We start from the raw sequence: 24,492 nt of genomic DNA, 5'->3' as shown, positions 1-24,492 counted from the left end.
TAACAAAATGGTGTTTAGTATCGTACATATGAACGTGTTTTTTTTTTCAATGATGTTTTTTTTTTATATATATACAAACGGGTTTTGCTAATACATCAGGATATTTAATATAAATTGTTTAAAATGTACTACTGTATATCATATAGTAGTAACCGGGACTATATAGCGTGACAAGGATAACCATCTACTTTGCAAAAAATGAAAGAAAAGTTAATAATACCCAACAAAAATAATGTTGTTTCATTAGCTAATATAGATGTTCAATCACGTTGTATTCAAACTTTGAATAATTACACGAATTCGTTGGAAATTGATATGTTGTCCAATAATGTACAGTTAATTATATTAATCCCCTTGTGTATAAATACGCTCTATTGTAAATTGCTCTATCGTGAATTGTGAATGTTTTAAAGAAAAGTGGTATTAAAAATATGAACATGTATAAAAAAACACACACACAATGAAATATGTGTATTTACATTTACCGGTAGGGTTATTAATTGTGTTAATGAGAATTAATGGGGATACATCTAAAGAGTACTAATTGGAATTCACTTGTGTGTTGTCTGATACTTTTTCTTGTGGGTCACCTCATCAATTTCCGATGTAAAGTTGTAATAGCATACAATGCCTAAAATTAATATTTTTATTATTATTTATTAACAAGAACAATAAATATATTTGCATATAGGACAGCCATGGTGTGATTGGTGTTGGCGTTGGGTACAACATTCACTGCAAACGGTCCTATCAGTCAATAGTTTAATTCAAGAGATAACACAAACTAATTTCCGGCTAAACACATGGAAATAAAGATTGATTGCCATGTCATGAGCACACATTCTTACGTGATGCACTTTCTATCTAATAAGTGTAACTAAATGAACTGTGTCGGTTTGATCACCCGTCAGCCAGAAATATATCGTCATTTAGATACATGACATATGCATAGAGTTTGTGACACAATAGTCAATATACGTTCGAGTAGCAGGCATTTTGAACTTTACATGTATGAATACAAACTCGATATCCTCTATTTATCGCATTTATCATGGCAGTTCAGTGTAATAATTTATAAAAGCAGTGTAATATTTTTTTATATTTCTATACAAGGATCGGAACAAATTAAAATTACTATACTATATCGTATTTTTTGCAATGGGCTTAGAATGTGTTAGATTCTAAATGTCAATTGCATGTATGTTCTGACAGTGTTGTAATACATTCATCATTCATTCATTGCCATAGTTCTTTAAATTCATACTGTAATGGCAATGCAACAAAATATAGCATAATTCGCCGTCCATATAAGCTGTTATATTAAACAACTGAACATATTGCATGATCATGTCATTTATGTAAATAAACCACATAATTACGGTATGAATAGTCGTCTAGTCGATTCCATGTCGTGTATCGAGAAGTAGGTATACCTACTTACCTATTAGGGTGCGTGAATGCGTAGCGTGGTTCGGGAAAATAATGCATACAGCGTTATAAAAATAATGAATCGTTGCAGTGACTTATTTGATCAATAAGGCTCTGTTGTGGCGGATTTTTCTACGGATACAATATAATCATACGTTGAAAACAACCTCTAAATAAGTAATTGGCAAATTGATTAATTACCTAATACTTATATTCGTTCAACGTGATTTCGAGATTTGGGGATTTGGTCGGATTCAAATGGTATTGTCATGAAATGTATTTGATATGCCTTTCAAGGATGATTAATACAGTTATAAACGTGTGAGCAGAAATACGACACAATTCCTTTAATCAGTATTACGTTTTTTTGGAAACTCATAAAAAACTACTGTAAACCATGTTGAAAAAGCGACATGCAATTTTAGAGAAATGTGGTAAAATGAAGTAATAGCGAAATGTTGATTTAGCGAATCTCTCTTGTCATTGTTGATTTCCTGTTTTCACAATACTTGTCTGTCGCGCGCCAAATGAAATGCGCAGTTATCACCCCGATAAAAACAACGAAAAACTGTCAAGTGTAATTAGGAAGCGCCTCAGAATTTTATGTTCCGGATTACTGTATACAAATCCCCATGCCTTGGCCATTTTGAATTTATAATAAAGTTATAATCGACATCTTGAATTAGCGAATCAGTTCTCTCGCTAAAATCGCTAAAAAGACATGCTCGCAAAAAAGACATGTTTTAAAAGTATATTTACCTATTTTGCCGTATACCAATACATGTGAGATAGAACGTAACTCTGCCTTCCACATCCCACAAAAATTTGCTAACACTGTTTTTTTTTTCTATGAAACTGTGCCTGACATATCCGCGGGTTGCGCTACAAATCGTTCATCGGAAAGGAGTAAGCCGAAATCTATGCAACTAGAGTGGTAAAACCGTAAAATATAACCCAGTGAATATAGAGAACTGTCATATTGGAGTCAAAAGCGGCATCACACTTAAATAGATTCCAGCGTGACGCCGGCCGCAGTGGAGGATTCGCCAACAAACCAACCCTCCAACTACGTAATCGGCAAACTAAAAAAGACTCACACAGCATGAATTAATCCATTTTAAAACCTACAGTTGCACTATAATTCATGTGAATGCTACCGAATGCACACATTTGTTTGCATTCCTTATTCATCGCTGACCCTTACATGCGACAAGTGTATTAATTACTTAATACTTTCTTCTATGTGGTTTCGAGTTTTCTACTCGGTGTTGACGTCGTTGGCATTTTACCTCGTCAGATGAAGAGAACAAAACTTTGTGTAAACCACAGACAAGTCAAACTAGATTCAATCCAATAAAAGTAACATAATATCTGTGATATGTGATTAGTTGTCGGTCGTGTTGGACAGATTTATTTCAATACAATCGCATTTAGATGGCCATCATGTCGGGGCTAGTCGCACTTACCGGGTTTGACGCACTTACGCGGGACTCAATTATAATAAGTGCGTTTTGTGTCAGCGAAAATTATATGATTAAAATGGAAATGTCACGACCCTTGACCTCTAGTACGAAATAGTTTTTGTTTCTGAAGCGCGAGGGTGATGTCATATGCATATATGCTGTTGTAAATATTACATGGCAATATTAAAATTAAAAGTTCATATTTATAGTTCATAGTTATATAATAAAAACATGGACAGGGACTAACCAGATAGAATATGACAAATTACTTTCGCAAATAACTACGCAAGAAACGAAAATAACATATTTACTTTGTCAGCTATCATTATATGAACCAATGTGATATAAAGCAGCTTAATTATCTAGCATGCAGATATTTAGTAGGTGTTCGAGGCTATGTTTATTCTGAAATTAATCACAAAATTTAATATGTCGATTTTACGCAACTGGTTGAATTTTTAAGTAACGAGTTTTATTTGTGACAAAACACATTTCATTTTGAGTCGCATTTGCTCTCTAAAATAAGTCACGACACCAATGTAATATGTCAATCATTCGAGGTCTGTCGTAGTGATGCTTTGCGTGACATAGCCATTGATGTAAATGACTCGATACGTGTTACTCGGCCACTCTAATCAGTAAAAATAAAATTACTGAAATGGGGATTGCATTATGTAACAGCTTTTAATTTGAGCGCAGAGAGAAACATATGCTAGTCAATATTATGAAACAGCTGTGATCTCCATCATGTTATCGCATGTTCTTGTGTTAAACGACAATAAATGTTTTCACCTAGTATATCTAAGCTTTTATGATGTGATGTATACATTATTGTCACGTACAAGCTGCGAATCTAGCACAGAGTGACTTTACTAAAAAAAATGGCCGCCGAGATCTCGTTAAGTGTGAAAACCACGACACTTCTTTTTGACCCACAAATAGTGTACTATTTCCACACGTCATCACGTCCACTGTTTCAAATATCGCGATAACTGTTACGTAGATCAGCGTATCAGTAGACGTGTTGACGGGAGAAAGTTCAACACTGTTTTTTTTGGGGGGCATGGTCCGGATATAACTGGTCTGCTCATATAACCTGCATGCAAAAAAACACGTCGAACAACCTATACCAATATGGCATGTACTCTCAGGGCAACAAAGGCATTCCCTTCATCTTTATAAATATTTTTAATTTTCACAAATAAAATTGAAACGAGGTTTTTATTCTCTGATTGAACAACATTGGAACGTTTTCAAATGACGTCGCTGCGCGCCTTGCTTGTTGATGGGCTGGTTGGATTCAACTGCTATTAACATTTTTAAATATTCATAAACATAAAGAGAATGCCTGAGTTGCGCAGAGAGAAGTAACTATATTAAAGTGTGTTTTAGGATTCTAAGTGTGAATGAAAATACTCAGTTAAAACCTGACATTAATGCCAGGCTATGGTATACTGGCGGCAATGTAAGAATATTAATAATATGCCTAGAATATAATAAATTGTCCGAGAAGGGCCAAGCATTGGAAATTTACACAACAGAACGAGTGAGCTCGACTGACATAAATTCTGATCGTTTTTTCCCATAATAGAAATATCCCTGGCCAGTAAAAGACTGTTTGGCACAATTATGCAATCACCGCATCGAATAGAGTAGAGAACTGTATATAGTAGGGACCGGGAGAAGCAGGTAACTTGAATAGCAGCGACCGGAATACCGGCGTCCAAAGATAACTCGTTGATTCCGATGGTACGCAGTTACGTGATGCAGTCAGTCAAAAAACATTTGTAGTATGAATAGTCAATATTTGATTTAGAATACGAAAAAAATATATATTCTCGAATGGCAACTATTGTGTTCACGTTGATCTTCTGATGAGGTCAACACAATCTAATAACGTTGTAATTTGAATAATTAATGGCTCCGCGTCCTAATTTGCATAGTTCTTAGAAGCAGTTATCGGTAACACAAATTGCCATAGTAGAAGTATAATAATGAGTTTTATGAAGTAATAATATCGTATATTATTGTTATTATATAATCACTTTTAACAGCGCGATATTCCGTTACAGTGTATGTAAGAAGGGGTGTTCCAGTTGCGGCAACAAATGAAATTAATTACATTTTGTGCAGCGAATTAAATCATTTTCATGAAAAAATAATACTCTGACGATCATATACATACTACAGAACGTCGCCGCCATTGTCATTAACAAAATACAATGTGAATTTATCATACTCACCGACACACGATTCGATGTTTTGTGGAGATGATTATAATTCCGATGCGAGACCATTCACACCCACTTCAGTACACATATGCTATTTGATTTGTTCAAATCCTTAACGTAATAACTGAAGTAAGAACGTAAAAGCTTTTTTTTTTTCTGGACGATAGTGTTTAATTTGATTTGGAATTGAGTGTTTCCATCCGTGTATTCGAAGTAAGGAAGTCATCGAGTGGGTGACGAACAGCGAGTTTTGATCACTCGTACAAGTCAGAGTTGTTTGATAACTGCACCACCAAGTGACGCATTCGGATAATTATTTTCGATATTCAGGGGTGTATACCAACAACGTAACACGACAGATTGGTTTTGAAATCACCTAACGCCTAACATTAGGACAATGGACTAGTAACACATACGATACAGGAGAACTGTAACGTTGATGAAAAATAAGACAAATACAAGTCCTGAATCTTCTTTAAAGTTTACCGCTCTCCGTATCCATTGTTATCGCCAAACGACAAAGCAATATCAATTCAGCACGAATTGTCCTATCGTAACCTCGGTAATCCTTTAGCAGGTTTATCAGCTTTGATACTAAATCTCTATCTCGCAATGCGATCAGTTAAATCAGCAAATTACTAGTCCTTTCCGCAAACGTCTTTGAGGACCAGACATTTTCTTGGATTGGACATGTATCATCATCGAATCCGTTTACAATATAACTCAATCTAATAGAAGGTTCACAATCGTATGATTACAATCCCACTGCGACCCTATGCGCGTGCGCGTGTGATGTTTACCTATCTGCACGTGTTCTTATCGATTGCATCATGGGAGTGCCGCTACGGGGATATATTCGACTGCGAGTAATCAAGAACAAACTGAGTCTAATTACAAAGACACAGAGCCTGACAAATTCGAATATCCGATTTGTAATACAAGATATTACGTTATTATAATATATGCATCGTGAATGTTTCGTGTAGTAAAATGAAATTCATTTCATAAAATAATTATCCATTTCTATTGAAAGTATTATTTTAGTAAGAAACAGGATGATGCTATGCATTGTGGGTCTACGCAAAACACACTTCATGGTGTAATGTACCGTGTACGTTTCATGTGATTGATTTTCCAGTATTTTTATTTAAGACACATATCATTCTATCGATGGCAATTACCTAGACATGTATTTCGATTTCACGGGACTTTTCCTACCTGCATCGTTGATGAGACTCTCTCACAACAAATCAATAATGTAAAAAGCAATTTACTGGGGACATTTTGAACGAAACAGCTTACACCCGGCACAATGAACGTTATTACTACACGCAGCAGGCGAAGATCGAAGAAAAACTTGAGAAATCACGCTTTTTTGGCATTGTGAGAATTTCATGTTATATCAATCGTCGACTTCAAGCGTTACCATTAACGACATCGAAGACTCGGACATTATAATGAATTAGGTAATCGTGGATTAGATTTAGATTTTTTTCAGATATGTTAGTTTGATGTGATAACATGACTGCTTCTAAAAAAAATGCAAGTACCAATTTTGGGAACACATTCGCCCTCTAAAATTTACTTATCTACAGACTTTTAAATTAGAATATACGGCGCAAATTGTAGGTAATTATAAATAAATTCTTGTATGTTATCATAACATTGTGTACATCAGTTCACTACAGGTGGAGGAGTACCAAAAAACGAAAGATATCCGTGTCGGCCCACCAGAGGGCAGTAAACGCACAAAGGAAAGGCGGCTCAACGCGCGAAGAGAGTGGTTTAGTGTATATATAAACTGCTATTTAACTACATTGTTTACGTTTAACGAGGACTAACTGTCAAAGTATATATAATCATACTCCACAAAACTCTGAACGTCATGTATGATGGGGGTACTGATTTATCCCAGAGATTCGTCCGTGGGATGGCTCGGGAGACTCCCACAAAGAAATTAAGATATGGAGATTGAAATATCAATTTTTGCGTTTATCATATCATTTTGAAAAAATGTATGCCCTTATTTTGTTTTGTTTTTCGATTTTAATAACCCTCAACACCGTACGTGCATTGACGTGACTATCTGTTCGAGAATGCTCACCAAGTTCCCAATCCAAGTGCCCCTCCCCGGGTTCATCGGTGCGCTGAAGGAATTATTTTACCCGAAAATACGTACGTGATATATTGCTCTGATGTCGTTTTGTGTGAGGAATACACAAATAAACGCAAATGTTGTGATGGGAGTTTAACATTCAAAAATCTTCAAATCTTCAATCGTTTACCATGTAACCAATCAGCATTCAATATCAATATGGACTCTTGCATGAATGTACAGACTTTTTAAATAGTCTACTCTGTCGCTTTGAAAGGTGGGGACAGTAGTCGAATAAAGCCGTTTTCCACAGTTATATTAGCGATAAATCGAAATTATCATTTATGCCATATAGAAAGTTGTCCATTTAATTAAAATCAATGTACGTATCATAAAAGCTGATAAGCTAAAAAAAGTGATGCAAGTCTAGTTTTTGAATGGTGTCAACATTTCATTTTGGAGTTCGAATGGTTGACAACTCTATCCAACAAAAATGTGGATTTGTTGATAACAGCACATTCATAGGATTCTAATCTCTTATCAAAAACATAACTGACGAATCATGGAGCGTAGAAGAGCACGTGACACAGATCAAGTGATAATAATTGCGCAGACGATAAGACATTTTCAACTACAGCCGCGTTACTTTTTTGTGAATTTTAGGTGATTTGTTGTGAAACACAAAGATGTATATTGCTTGAACAAGGCCATTCAGAACATACTTGAAAGCAACAGTTATAAATACGTTTGCCGCTACTTAAAAGTCACTTGTTTGTACAAATCGAACGTTTCCGTGAATAAAAGGTCACGTAACATAAACATGTGTAATTGCAATCACAAAACGAACGAAACCTGTAGAAGTCTCGCAGTCGAATTATGTTCTCAACAATTATACATGGAACCCCACAAGGAAACAAAGATAATGCAGAATATGTACAAGTAATACATCAATTCAACATAATCTGATTAACTTGATTCCTAATCCACAATCTACCTTGAGGACAAATCAATCATTTTATATTAATAGCCATTCTTTGAATCGTGGCGTTTTAATGAAATTTTAATCATAAACTTTAAACTAGTGATTGTGGCAAGGACATTCAAGAAGTAATAGATAATGTAGAAAGAGAATAACGCTCTCGTATTCCTAAGATCATATCGAATAAAATGTTTGCATGTTGTTTGTGAAATTTCGAGTGGTACCTGCACGGGTGGATGATAGGATATAGAAGCGGGTATATGCCCAACTTGTTTACTTTTTTTGTGACTTTTTAATTCGATATATATTATTGGTAATAATCCGTTTATGTTATAAATAATATAAACAAACAAAAAAAGACTCGTATAATGCATAATAATAACATAGAAGACAAAAAAACGTGGAAAGTGAAAAAATATTTCAAGCTTTATTTTACATTGAACAACTTCAATGATGTCCATTCAATTCAATTAATTACAGAAATATATTATATAAACATTTTTAAGAAGAAAGAAACAATCATGATAGTTTACAGATTCTGTTTAAATCATTCACTTCATGTCAAAACGCACATCAATGGCTGTACTGAACAACATTTAAAAAAATTTAATCTTTTACCTTGCAAGTGTGAAACATTAGTGAAAATATGGGCGCTGTGTGATTGTATGGCGTCACGTGGCGACTGTAGTGTGACTGTGGCGCAGTGCGTTTGTAACGCGCTGCTTTGCGTCTGTAGTGCGCTGCTTTGCGTCTGTAGTGCGCTGCTTTGCGTCTGTAGTGCGCTGCCTGGCGTCTGTAGTGCGCTGCCTGGCGTCTGTAGTGCGCTGCTTTGCGTCTGTAGTGCGCTGCCTGGCGTCTGTAGTGGCTGCCTGGCGTCCATACCGCGCTGCGTGGCGTCTGTAGTGCGCTGCGTGGCGACAGTTGTTTTAAACGCGTGTCGAATCGATTATTTATTGCGAATACATTCAACTAATAAGTTACCTTACATTAATCCCGGATTATTAGCCATCTGACTTAAGCTATTTAATTTGCACTCCGGTTATATATCTGAAGATAATTTTCAAAATTGAAGAAAACAATGAAGGAAACTGAAATTACAATATTCAAACAAATCTGCATTGAACTGTTTTTGAATCAAGTTTTATGAACCATGAGGAGAGAAAAAAAAAATCCACGCGCGTTGCATTGTGTTATATTACTTTGATTGAAAACAAAATATATATATAGTAACCATCAAAATACACGATATAAATCGAAGTTTCGTGTAAAAAAAAAAGAAATTCAGTGACAAATAGTTGAAAACAATATGACTACCCACGAGGTAGAAAATTCAATTGCACGAACCAATATTAGACGTGGCATAACATATGTATTACTTTGCGCCAATGTTTTTCCTTTTGATAACACGAAATCATAAAAGCAACACGTGAGTACCCCGAAGGGAGTGATTTCTGTACAACATTTACAAAGACGGTATCTGTGGGACACTAAATAAACCAAATCGAAACTTGCCCAAGGGCATAATTGAAAGTATAACCCATTACATTTCTGATTAAATTACAACTTATTATAAAAGGTTTAGCTATGTTCCCTATTCCCGAACACGACGTAAAAGAAGTGAATCGTCGTTAACCAAAGAGAACAAAACTGTCATAATTTGACTGAAGCACCAACTGAATTCATTTTGATATGTGACCAACCAATGCGCAATAAGGCTGCGAATACTTGTTTTTCTGATGCTTTGCTTACGAGTCTTACGAACGTTACTGGCGCTTAGACTTTATAAATTGTTTATGTGACTATAATTTAGTCTAGTTGTAGTCACACGACTGAGGGTGGCATTAATAACGAGATGACGCCAAAAAAATACAAAATACACATTTTCGGTAATTGCAGATTGTATTGAAACCCACTAAAATGTTTCGGCGGACTGGAACTGCCCAGTTGTAATACTAATACACCATATATGTGCATATCCAACGGACGTCAGAGCCTGAGACCTGGGTTGTATTCTTTTGGTAAATCAGGCTGATTGTGTAACTTCAGCGCCATGGCAACTGTTTTTATATATATGTCCACATATTCGCGCATTTCCTGAGTAAACGGGTCAAAGGTCAACATCTTTGTTTTCTTGGTTGGTCTTTTGAACTTGCCTTCAGAATCCATTTCAGCACACAGCAGCCGTTCCTCGTTGATGTCAACATTGAGAAACTCCATCATTCTGCGAAGCTCTCGGTTCATATGCTGTATCAAATCTTCAAAGTGGACGACCAATACTTTTGGACAGTTCTGTAGCCACATCATTGCTGTGTTTGTCCAAGTACGCGACTTCCCCATCACAAAATCTTGCCATTCTAGAATTTGAAAACAGGAATGTAGTTTAAATTGTAAAAGATTGACAATCTGACTCGCATATAGATATGGAATTGTAATATCTCTTTAATTAAAATATGACTGATGAATTGTAGAAACGAAATAACCAGCTAATTTCAAATGGGATATGTCAAAGAGAAAATGATTCGGAGTGAAAATAAATGAAGAGCATTACTGTGCAAATGTGATCACAATACCACAATATATTAATATGACAAAGAAGCGGATATTGTTTGTCTTGATTTTTTTAGTGTCACTCGCTTCTATGAGCTTTAAATATAAATAGGACGATAATCACGATCATCTCTATGGCAACGTCAATTGCGTACCTAGTGGGTTCATATGAGACATAAAGTATGACGCTCACGAATGTGGTTTTACGTGTAGTTTATAATATGCGCAGCCTAACCTATTGTCTGACTCTGCTCTGGCAGGTATTAACGTTTACAGTTTCTATATCTGAAAATGAAAACATGTATAATCATTTCAACTAATCGTCAACACAGAAGTCATTCAACCTACCGGATCCTTTCTTGTATTTATCCTCGGTAGCGTACCCAGTATGGCCTCCGAATTTCCTGTTATGCTCCGCGACCATTGCCTTGTATGGGTTTCTTATAACGACTATGGCGGCATCGTATTCCTTAATAAGGTCGGGATTAAAATCGTGCGTTTTCACCACAATAGTATTTCTTTTCTTCCAGTTCTCTTTTTCACCTTTAAAACCTGTTGAGAACAATAGATTTTCTAGTAAACTTCCTCCTTGGGAGCCATACAGAATAAACCGATTCTATTGCGACGAAGCTTATTTTTATCTTTTGGGTTTCCCTCAATCAAAAAATGTTGTTTTAGAAATTCGCTACATTGTAATAAAATTGTCTATTTGATCGACATTGGTCTACAAAGTACTACGTCATAATGGCGCTATATATACGCTTCGTCTTGCATTCAGTATGCTAATGTGTCGACCTGATAATTGCATGATAACACAAACCTTTCGATGACGTTTGTATGAATAATGTCTGCAGTCAATTATACCAGGCTTACCTTTCTTGTAGAGTTCCCCGTCCGTGTAAAAACTACCGGTGTATATTCCCGATGAGCGTTCAATTAGATGGCGTACCCAGGTGTTACCCGATCCAGGAAAACTTGCTAGTGCTACGAGAGGCATGGAACCATCTTTTTTGAAACTAGCATTCTGGCATCTTGGATCTGAAAGTTGTTTAATTAGCAACTATGTTAGTTTGCAGAAAAATAACAACGTGCATCAATGCAGACGTACTTGCAGTAAACCCTTGAAAATGACAAAAATACGCATTGATGAATTGGTCGCGAAAAACAAAACAAATGACTTGCGTCCCTTGGATGCGCCCTCACTGAAACTGGTGCGATTTCCTACCGGTTACTAGTATCCATTTCTGGAACGATCTGGTTTGAGCCTATCAGAAACTATTCAATTTGCATAATATGCAGATAATATTTCATGAGAGAAAACTATCATTCACGTTGTTATAATTTTTTTTAAGTCAACTTTCCGAAATGTCTTTGAATATATACTAGTAGTTGGCATTGGAAAGACTAGGCTACTCGGGATTCCGTGACTATCGGCAATTTTTTTAATTCGAAAAACTAATAAGACTTGTAAGCAAGAATAACGTAGTCGCCGTCGTTGTTGTTGTCTGTTGTTGTTGTTGTTGTTTTTGGTGTAGCCTACCTTCAAAATTTGTCAGGTAAAGCGAAGCGTGATTGCTGCCACCACAGTAATGTCCCTGGAAGCCGCTACATGGTATGTTACACCGACTGTGATTGGCTGGATTCTGGTAGTTAAAAGTATTTTCAAGATGGCCGCAGTGGCACTGGTTACCACCGGTGAGGGCGGCAATTGAAAACTTCTGAAGATAATTCAAAACAAAATAAAAAATTAATTATTTAATCAATCAATGATGTAGGTAGTTAGGTAGGTAGATAGATAGATAGATAGATAGATAGATAGATACAAAATATACAATTTCACAAATACAAATATTTTATTCACAGCATTTAGTTTAGAAGCAATAATCATATACGATATACTGCAATTGCCTACACTTAAATAACAAGTGGGACCTTTTTGTCAGTGTACATGTATACGAGTAAATATATTCTGTAGTAGAGGAGTAGATTAGGCCTCACCTTTTGCACGCACGTGGACTTGCATCCCAGCACAGACATTGAGGAGTCAGTTTGCGAGAAGCCGTGTAAGAAAACATTGTCGGTATCCCCAACTTCTATGCAGCCTTTAAATCCTTCAAGTATACCATCGGGCTCTTTGTGATCTGTCAAAGAATGGAAGTTCATTCCGTTAACATTAACGATTGTATTTCACCGAGAATATTGATGTTACTGACCATGAAGATCAGACGTTTCTATGACGTAGTAAGTTCCAAAGATCGATATTCTTTTGATCTGTGATCGTCCGCCAATAATTTTTTTAGAGATTTGCTATATTTGTAATGGTGAACGACGACTACAAAAGAAATCTATTTGAACAACATTGCTTATATCCGACCTACGTCATTTTGACCTCAAAGAAAGAAGTGCTTCGTCGCTATACACATATACACTATATATGTGGCTTCTTTGTGGCTGAAATTTTCAGAAGTTATTACTTGACTCGTAGTGGCAATACACATCGGTCGATATGACCACCGTACTGCCTTTGTACATACTTTGCGGTGTAGAACATCCTTATTAAGCTGATCGGAAAAGCAAGGTGTGGCTTTAATAACTATTTTGTTACTAAATTGCGTATTTGCGGCAATCAAATAGGGGAATGACTACGCGGTCACGAAACCCACATCCACGACTTTATGAACGAAATAGCGCCCCCTCGAAGTTCTAGTAAGTTGTTATTACCTTCTTTTTTATTTATGATCTTTGAATTTTCTGGTTGATCTTTAGTAATGTGGTAAACTGACAAATAAAGCTGACCGCCGCACATCTGCTGCGGGTCCCCCGAGCACTTCATGTTGCAACCATTCTCGTTAACACGCGCCGGACGCAGTGTACTGGAACACCAGCACTCGACACTGTACTGAAGGCCAATATAGACTAATCCCCTGAGAAGAGAAAAGAAATAGTTGAAATTTAATATTTCATATTTTCAAATAATACCGGACTATGCGAGGTGTAGACGCTCTCGGGCACTGAAAAGGTTATAGACTTATCACATGTTTTGTTAATGCTTTAACTGACGCTCACGTGGTTACGATTGTTTTCACATCAGTCAACGTATTTCAAGTGTCAGTGTTGAATGTATTGCAGATATTTGGGTTTCCCAGCCCAACAGTATCATGTGAATTGTCATCGTAGAACTATACACATCGTGTTTTATATTCATCACAGTGTACGTAAACCATAAATATTATTAAATATTAAAAGATTAATAAAAACGAAGCGAAAATTGTTTCTGTGAAATTGAGAAGACGGGATATAAACGGCAAGTATTGACAAAGACATATAAACCATGACAACGACACGATACGACAAAGGTTTGAAAAACTGAACACCGAATAGACGAGGAATCATTCACAGCAGCGACTGAAACGATACTAGAATGAAATACAACGTTCCAAGATAAAACAAAATAGAACCGGGGCGAAAAGGACTTGGTGTAGACTTGATCCCTTGATGTCGATATAGCACATGTATTTTTGATGACGTAGACATAAATAGCAGAAAATCGGACGTAAATGTTTGACATTTTGTGCTTTGTGTACATACACAGTGACATTATTGAGACAGACTAAAGAAGAGGTGTGGATGACGCATGTAGAGAGACCGAGTCGCGTTATGATCTGCTCAACGGAAAATGTCATTCGGAACGGCGTGACTTAATGTGTGATGGTGTCAGTTTAAATCACATTGCCAATACAGACTAGACGGGATTGTGGATCAATGATGAAATAGAAACGTCACGGTGTCAAGCACGTTTTTTTTCTTTATTTGTCAGCTTTGAATTCAACGCAGAGTCAAGTGGTTTGTAGACGAGTTTCTATGAATTACTGTATCAGGTATCTTGATTCGAATGGAGTGGATTCGTCGCCGAGAGTGGAATTTAAGACTGTGACTGCACGGATTAACATTAATCCAACGATCATCTCTTAACATCTACCGCGGGCACTTGCAACACTTTGAATAGAAAGTGACGCCCATCACAAAGGATTCCGCTCATCTTCCACTGATGTAGAACCACCGTCATCAACCCACACAAAGACTTCGCGATCGGGTTAAAGCGGGAAGGTCGTTACCTGCGTACGCGCGGGAATCGAGTCCCAAGCGACGATAACAACTCGCACTAAAAACGCAAAGGCTCATGGGTAGACGCTTGTTTGAAAACAATGACACGCTATGGCCATCTGACGCATGCGCATGTGACGGCTCCTACGCTTTAACCCAAATAACTCAAAATCAGGTAGATTTCGCCCATCAGTGATGACGCATTAATAACGACAATCTGTCAGTAGTGGGGGATCAGAAACCATGTCAACTTCAGATTCGGATTTAAAGCAACAGAAACGAATTATACATAAACACTATGGGGAGCATTTTGAAGTATGATTCATGATAATATATAGTCGACATCAAAGGAGACAGTTTTATTCCACCGAGGGTCTATTCTTAGAAATGATGGTATCAATAACAACAAGTCATTGTCAATGACACGTCCCCGTTCCGTTCATATTTGAGTGACATATACATTCAAAGCAGATCATGACCGAAATGCACCTGCATATGTACAACACATTGTGCTAAATCTGAACAAAATCCATCCATGCATGACTGAGATCCGGTTCTGGAATTGTGAAAATACGTGATTTTGATGCATTTTCGGCCTTAAAATGGCCATCATTTCGCTATTGTTAAGCAGATCATGAAACAAAGGCACATATCTATTTGTGACATGATGTACCATGTGTGTGTGAAGTTTGAACTTGATCAATCCAGACATGTCTTGGATACGGATCCAGAACTGAATTCTTTAACAAAATGGCAGCCAGTCGGCCATTTCGAACTTGATCCGAAAAAAAAAAAGACGTGCATCAAGGTCCTATTATGTTTAATGTATGTACCAAATTTGAACAAAATCCATCCATGCATAACTGAGATACGGGTCCGGAATGGTGAAAATGTGCGATTTCAATGCATTTTCGGCCTTAAAGCGGCCGCCATTTGGCTATCGTTAATGAGATCATGATACAAATGCACATACATATTTGTGACATGATGTACCTTGTGTGTGTGAAGTTTGAACTCGATCAATCCAAGCATGTCTCGGATACGGATCCAGAACTGAATTCTTTAAAACAAAATGGCCGCCAGTCGGCTATTTCGAACTTGATCCGAAAAAAAAAATGACGTGCATCAAGGTCCTATTATGTTTAATGTATGTACCAAGTTTGAATGAAATCCGTCCATGCATAACTGAGATCCGGGTCCGGAATGGTGAAAATGTGCGATTTCAATGCAGTTTCGGCCTTAAAGCGGCCGCCATTTGGCTATCGTTAATGAGATCATGAAACAAATACACATACATATTTGTGACATGATGTACCTTGTGTGTGTGAAGTTTGAACTTGATCAATCCAGACATGTCTCGGATACGGATCCAGAACTGAATTCTTTAAAACAAAATGGCCGCCAGTCGGCTATTTCGAACTTGATCCGAAAAAAAAAATGACGTGCATCAAGGTCCTATTATGTTTAATGTATGTACCAAATTTGAACAAAATCCGTCCATGCATAACTGAGATCCGGGTCCGGAATGGTGAAAATGTGCGATTTTGATGCATTTTCGGCCTTAAAATGGCCGCTATTCGGCTATCGTTAATCGGATCATGAAAAAAATGCATGTGCATATGTCCCATATAATGTGTGATGTATGAGTGAAGTTTGAACTCAATCGGTCCATGCATGTTCGAGATACAGGTGATCACGGACGCACGGACGCACGGAAGCACGGACGCACGGACGCACGGACGGACGGACGCACACAGGGCAAAACATAAGTCCCCGTTTTCGGACTGCGTCCGAACGGGGACTAATAAGTCTTGTTAGAATTGCGTTTACATGTGATTAAAGCGAGACACAGTCAGCATTGATTAATCGTCACAATTATACAAACAACAAAAATAAATTAATGCTAATACATATCGTGAAATTGGTCTATCCTGGTTTCCACTTATCAATTACTGGACTTTGAAAATCGAGTAGCGACGGAGCTCTACAATTCAACATCACGTGACGTCCGATACAGAAGGACGCGCGTGAATTCTTAGCAGGAAGCCGGTAATTTCTTGATACGCCTTCTCCTTCCTGCGTTTCTTGACAGGTTTTGAATTGAACATTTAAGTGAATTGTATTTCTTTATAAATAAATTTATTAAACAGGCCATGCATTCAACCATTTTAACAGTTATAAAAAAACGTTTACTTTGCCATGATGGGGGGGGGGGTAGGTCAAGAAGTTAGAAAACAGTCGAGTGTTTTTGATGTCAAATATCTAACATAATAAGCGACTCTATTCATTATCAATTAAAGCGGGGGAGTCGTCACCTGCGCATGCGTCAGATGACCATAGCGTGTCATTGTTTACAAACAAGCGTCTACTCATAAGCCTTTGTGTTGTTATCATCTCTTGGGACTCAAGATCAAAGTAAAAAAAGTGCTAAACCCACGTCGACTGCATTCAAAGCCGTAAATCGGTTATTAATGAGCGGTGGTCCCCCTGATTGCGAACGTTTGGTCGCGCAATGATCTGAAATAAAGATCCAAATCCACGACCTAAATCAAATATTAATTTACCTTTATATCAGGTGGATTAATGACAGGATTAAGTAATCTATAGTCGGTTGGGGATTCTTATGAATTGTAAAAGAGGGCTTACTTTTTAGAACAGTGTGTCACACATGCGTCGACTGTCATCCCCTTGTTATCATGCCACATGTTGCCTTGTAGAGTACGTTTGCTGGTTTCTCGGTAGTCCTGGTAACAACCCGCATATACGACTGCAAATACAAATAATGAGGAAATTATATTTATATTATAAACATGCAGACTGCAAACAACACACTACCAAAACGCTGCAATATACAAGTCTTCTTAAATTTGCAGTTATTAACGCAACACACTTGTAGGAATCGCAACCTCTCGCGACGAGACTTGTGACGTCAAAATTGGACAAACCAATATTATTCAAAACGACAACCGTGTTTACGTTTGTGTAGTCATGATGACAAACCTCTACGATTACGTAATTCAACTCACGACTCTGGTTCAACTAACACATTTTCCATGTAGCCTTGCAGAATACCTTGGGCGACTGCTTTCAAGGTCAAAATGACTTTTTTGCAGGTTTTCCCTGGGTCTCGAACGTGCAGTCAAGCGAGGTGTGAAGATTGCCAATATCGATAAAATGGCACACACTTTCTGAATCTCAAGTACGTTCAACGACGCTAAGCAAACCTCACTGTGATGCCTCGCAGTTTGTCATCGACCGAAATGTACATGCTTTAAACATATGTTACCTTTCACCAATGTAATGGTTGCCACACCATTTTCATGGCGCACCATATTTGGGGAAGCGCTTCAAATTAAGGTGTTGTTTATCGTCCACGAGAAAGAAAACAAAACTTTATTAGGCACCGATCCAAACACGCATGTCTTGTATTTTAGTATCCGACTTCAAGGTACAAATCAAAGCGCTGCCGTCGTCGTCGCGCCGCGTTCGTGGGTCCCGTGCGACGTGTACTATGCGTGCGAAATGTATAGTTTATTTACGCACAATTCGAGCGCGCGCTGCGTGACGTAGACGGCGTATTAATCTACAGTGACGTTTACTTTTATTTCTACGCACATACCTCTGCCACCACGCGATTTGATCTTGTCGATTGGCAGACGCAACACAACGGTAATACTTTTTAAAATGTCCATAAAAAAACACTGCCATGTTGGTGCCAGATTATCAAACCCGATGAAAACGTAAGGATTTTGTTTTTTTTATAGATTGTGGTTGTTTTCAAAGTGCGCAAACTGAGTTGTAGTAGGAATCGTTAGTCATCGAAACTACGAATGCATGGAGGACACACCTTAGTAACCGTTGTTGGGGCAGCGATAACATTTTATTTTGTAAATAACCTGTCAGCCATATTTTAAAACAAACAGACACCGAGAATACGCTTAGTAAAAGTCTTGTGGCGTTTTGCCACAAAATGGCGGTGTATGGTGGCAGATGTTGGTATCTGATCTGCTGTTGCTCATTTTCGGTACATACTTTTTCAAAATATACCCTTCCCTCATCCAAATTAAAACTGCACAAATACCGCAACAACATGAATACATGTGAAGTATAATATTCCTTTTACCTTCTTGCCAATGTATTACTATGATATTTATAGTATCGTTATGTTTTTGAGACGTGTTTGTCTGTAATGTTTTGCCCTTTGTCTGTCATACACAAGTTGTCCATGTGTGTACAATATGAAGACGGCAAATCAATATAAAGTCCAGCATTTCTTCCACTTATCGTCAAACCATTATAAAGTAAAAACAATGCAACAATAGAATAATTTGTGGCTTGTATATATTGACGAAAAGGCGCCAATAATCTAAAATGTTAGTTTTTGCCTTGTATTTCATTGTAGACAATCAAATTTACCTTCATTTTCACCACTAAATACTTTTATTATACATCTGTCACCGTAACCTCAAGTTACAGCGTGTCGTAATTTTGCGGTATGGCACTGGGTATTTTCAACCTACCATATTAGGTAATGCGAATTCCAAATAAGGAGCGATTACGCGCCTGAGCGTCTTCTAATAATAGAAACAAACATGGCAGCCACCAGGGTTCCACACAAAGAAGTTCGCTAAATCTGTTCTAAACTTTTTGGATTTCTGCATTCCCATGACGTATCTTTGGGCGGGGGGTGTATAATAATAAGGTTATTACGAGGATACCGCAAGTATGCACTCAGACAATACGCCGCCGCATCGACCTTCGCTGCGCGTCGGTTGATTCTCCCGTTGTACTGTCTTCGTGTATACATTTCGGTATCCTCGTAATAACCTCATAGAATGAATATATGACATATTTTATGTTCAATTCTGTGTTATGTTAAATGAAGGTTAAAGTGCCTGAACAACAGTCAGTGTTATGCCTGCTTCCAAGCTGCAAATGATGACATTGCCATGTTTTATCAGTAATGTCTATCTATAATTAGACCGAAGCCAGTATCACCCGTACGTTACTTATAAAATATGTTAATTTTATCTCGTTTTTATCTCTCAGGAGCCTCGTTCCCGAGTGTGTTGTTGACAGGCGTACGACACAAAACACTTTCCTGCGCTAGTGTGTACCCGCCTATATGTTTTATAGAATGGATTATTTCTCCATAACAATCTAATCTCGGAGGAGTTGTTAGCCACTTCGTCGTCATGGAAACCAACGTGATACCGTCTGAAATCGAAGCCATTCTAAATCTACGACTTCCTGGAACAAAACCTCAATATCCTATAATTGAGACGTTGCCATGGAAACTGTGTCGAGTGCGTTTGTGTCTTTAATCGACAGTGGCATTCAACGTGTCCGGGTTGAGTATATCGTATACAGAGTCAGCTGAGAACAGATTTGTTGCGTTTCTCTTGACCATCTGCGATAGATAAGACGGTCACATTTTGCGACGGCTCTGAAACCAGATTCGTGTTAAGTTCTCGCGACGTTGGTGGCGCAGGTATAAGAGCATTCGCTCATTTAAACATGGCTCTAGTAACCATGATTTAACTAAATTCAATAAAACAATGTAAGTACACTGTTGTCGGGCTGTCGAAAATCTCCACACAGTAAAAGATCGTATACGTTTCAGGCAAACGCCGTAATAGTTGTGTAAACTCGCTTATCACTTATCTTGTTTTTCTCTAGTCATCAAAGGTGGACAGAAAAAAAAAAACATTTTGAGCATTGTACAATTTGCTGCCAGCACTGAATATTCCCCTGTGACCACACCATAATTTAAATGCGCAGCAGGCGATAGGTAAATCTCTAAGGTACCTAATCTCAGTGATATTTTATCAATAACACACATCTGAAAATATTAAACTTTGAAGTATGCCAGATACCGATTGATGATATCTAATACAAATATATAAGTTTTCAGCAAACATTTTCCTTCGCCGTTCTCCCTTCTACTGTACGTTGACAAGGTAATATTGTACATTCAGCTGCGCCAATATAAAATAAATACATGTGAATTTAACAGACATGGCGAACTTATAGCGTGTGATGACACAAGCAACCCGACAATGTGTATCAGAAGTAGTGAAAGCGTCACTCAAACACGTTATCAAAGTATGAATGTGTCATTCATTATCTGGTAACACTAATGACACGCATTAGAAAGTCTTCTACAAATTTGATAAGCTCGACACACAACGTATTAACGAACATACATCAGTGATCTTTCGTTGACGTATGTCGACAGTTTTCGTGAACTCGGGCTGCTCTGACAATGCAGCATTTAGCTAAAATTGATCGAAATATGACAACGGAATCGGTTAATCAATGGCAAAGGTCATCGATATTGTGTGCTCGGTTTTGATGGCGAGCTTTGCATTGGATTTAGCATTAACTTTCAGTAAAATAACGTATTAACATTACTAACTATTTTCGCTTAATAAATTATCTACATTCGTTACGCATTACCATCATGGTTGAAACCAATCGAAATTTTGTTCAGGTAAAATAATATGAAAAAAATAAGCATTTGCTGTAATTGCTTTTCATCCGGTTAATATAAGCAATTAAGAATGTAATTAATTATTGAAAAAGGGTTCAACTCCACTGACTACCCGGAAAATTATGGACTTTTTCATACAGCGACACCGGATGTAAGATTCGAAGGCGGGATTTCGGTTTGTGCTTTTTGTGGTCTGGGCACAAGGTTAAATGCCGCCTGCAAGTTATGCATACGTTTCTCGGCATAACAGCGAGGGCGCTGTTTGGGAAATGTGACGTCATTGAATGTTTGTGTGGGCATGACGGATCTGAAGAACCGTTCGCTACTTCTCCGGATACGCACGAGAGGATGGGTCATACAAGCAAACACGAATAATGTATGGGTTGCTATATTGGCTACAATATTTAACTATACTTCAACGAAATGAACAGTCGATAGAGTTCCGCCGCACGTGTTTGATGCCGACACTCGATGGCGGTTTCATGTATTCGCATTTTCATCCAATTGTAGATAAATGCTGAATTCCAATTTTACAGGTTGATGAAAAACGTAAACACCTCGTTCAATCCGCGAGGAAAAATACCCACCAATCAACACCGATGGTTTCCAAGAAGATAACGTTTTCTTAATATGAATAAGATTTTAATATATTAAGTTGAGAAAACTGAATCAATAAAAAAAGAAATCAATACTCTTTTCAAATACACCAAGGGTGGTTTAATATCACATAGAGGCAGTTTCATCGATTAAAAGCATGTTTACAAAACCCATTATTACGATCACACAAGTCGGTTCATACTTGCCAGTATCCCCCATGTACACCGCGTTTACGAGAAATAATAAATCGAGCGAGAAACATCATAAATTTATAAGGAGAATATATGAAAAGGCTTTTAAAAAAATCTACAAAGCTCTTGAAAGAATAAGTGGCTACAACGCCTCGATCGTTGCGTGGCACACCTTCAAAATCTGTTTAAATAAACAGTAAATTTCATACATGGAACCAACTTTTATGACAGAACGGTGCGACGACTGTGGTGCTCATAGTTAAAGGGCGGTAGTCGTAGCACCACGCATGCGCGAGATATATGGGTCTCATATAAACAAAGATGGCAAATTTGACTGTTGCACAGATCAGTAAAAACTGAGACGTTACCTAGATTTAATGGGGTGTTTTTAGGTGAATGGAAGGTATCGAAGGAGTCATCAGCAGTAATTAGTGCAAGTCACGCCCAGGTCAAACCTCATACTTGTTATTTCCATCAGAACAGCGCATTGGATTGTGGGGAAATCAATGTTTATCAACACAAATATCGCACATGCGCAGCGCGAGGACCACCGCCTTTTAACTACGGGGACGGTGAATTGGCTTGGATTGGTGAATACGATTTACTGCGTCGCGGTGACTCAGTGAGGGTGTGATATATTGCTGGTTAATGAGGCACTAATTAATGTTGTAAGAAGCCGGGATAACATATAACTTTTATAAAATACTTAGTTGTGCTGATTTTGAAAAAAAAAAAAAGATAAAAAAACACAGCACAGCAATATTGAATTATTTTGGTGTGGAAAGCAGCCGCTAAATGTACGTGGACACTATTAGCGTTTGCTGTAATTTGTTTCACACGCATCTATTCTCCGACCTTTCCAAATTATCGATCAAGATTAATAGCAACCGATAAAAAAAAATATAAAAATCAGCTAACAGTTTGACAACGCCATACATATAATGAATATGAATACGACGAATAACAATGAGTTGACAAAAGCACGTTATTTATTTTATAGAAAAACACCTTGGCAGACTATGACATTCCTTTGTAATCATTCTGTAATCGAAATGCATCAACATTCAATGTCTAACTATTTATTGTATGCGTGTCGTAGGTCGATGTATTGATGCTACTATTAATGATACGCTGTTCTCAAATATCAGTGAATACAAATACCTGGCTGTGCGACATTCGTATGCAAATCTAGTCACGAGCTGGTGGGTTTGCAAGCTTTTCACAACATCACGCTTCTGTGCAAATAAACTCGGTTTGCGTGATGTCATATTATGTGATATGAATCTGTCATCTACCTCAATACTATTACGATACACATCATGTTATTCGCCGCGCGGTGTTACAATAAGCCGTAATTACGTACGTCGTTGCAGGCATAGTTTTCATCCCGGACCACCTGAATGATGGCAACACGTGTGTCGCAATTATCAGTTGAATTCAAAATCACAATACAATTACATCGCAATCATAGTATATGTTTTATTACAATAATTTATAATTCCGAGCTTAGTACGAGAGCGGAAATTATAAAAGAAACACCGTCGTTATGGACCAGTCTCTTCAATAGAGATAACAGGAAATAAACCTGGCCGCTACGAGTCCATTGTACTATGACAATGAGTCGTGATAATTGTTTGAAAGGTGAATTTCAGTATGAAACCAACTACATGTAATAAAAGAGTAATTTGCAGATTAGGCGTTTCCTCGTCGCTAATTTTCGTCGTTGGTTGCCAATCTCAATTCAGCCAACCACTGAAACATGCCATTAAATATACAACACATATAAGGCTGACAATTACATCCATAAGGGCACTTATATCACTTAGACTGCGTAGACGGTTCGCGGTAATGGCGCCAACATTTGCCATATGTTTATTATCTACCCACAGTTCAATTCCTTAGCTAACATGCTTGGCCGAGACAGTCATTATATGCCAGGCTGCTGCAGGTATTATAATAGCCTGGTGACTGGGGTAGGAATTAGAAGGAAACAAGTACATACAAAACCCACCTCTGCCTCACATTATGCGCCTTCTATTAATGCTATATTGCCTGTCTCAGGTTAGTGCTTTCTAGCATAACACACAATGCCTGGCTCCCATCATTCGTATGCCCCAGCCAAGCTTATAAAACATTTTTCTGCCTCACATCGTTCGCCTACCCCATCCTAGAATAAAATATCTAACGCAGCCTCACACTATTCGCCTTCTATTGCCTGCTGCAGTCCGGAATAAACTTCCGTCCTAAACATAGTGAATGGTTCTGGACTAAGCAGGTATTACCAGGTGAACGAAAACAGGCTGATATACGTACAATAAGGTGAATGTGGTAGGCTGAAGTAGATAATCTATACGAAAACAGGAA

At 37.7% G+C, this 24,492-nt stretch overlaps 1 protein-coding gene across 1 annotated transcript in view; it reads right to left on the bottom strand.

Moving 5' to 3' along the window:
* Positions 1-8,597: 8,597 nt before the first annotated feature.
* LOC100372495 (sialate:O-sulfotransferase 2-like) overlaps positions 8,598-24,492 on the bottom strand; it is a 38,475-nt gene continuing 22,580 nt past the window's right edge. Inside the window, exons 3-9 of the mRNA XM_002740965.4 lie at positions 17,494-17,614; positions 13,465-13,667; positions 12,742-12,884; positions 12,284-12,461; positions 11,617-11,781; positions 11,092-11,295; positions 8,598-10,550 (exon numbers count right to left, since the gene is read on the bottom strand). Of these exons, the coding sequence (XP_002741011.3) occupies positions 10,183-10,550; positions 11,092-11,295; positions 11,617-11,781; positions 12,284-12,461; positions 12,742-12,884; positions 13,465-13,667; positions 17,494-17,614 (1,382 nt within the window). The 3' untranslated portion in view covers positions 8,598-10,182. The remainder of the gene's footprint in view (positions 10,551-11,091; positions 11,296-11,616; positions 11,782-12,283; positions 12,462-12,741; positions 12,885-13,464; positions 13,668-17,493; positions 17,615-24,492) is intronic.

The sequence above is a fragment of the Saccoglossus kowalevskii genome, chromosome 16 (genome assembly GCF_978046115.1).
Source record: "Saccoglossus kowalevskii chromosome 16, keSacKowa6.1, whole genome shotgun sequence".
Classification (NCBI taxonomy): domain Eukaryota; kingdom Metazoa; phylum Hemichordata; class Enteropneusta; family Harrimaniidae; genus Saccoglossus; species Saccoglossus kowalevskii.
This window is presented reverse-complemented; position numbering and strand designations above follow the sequence as displayed.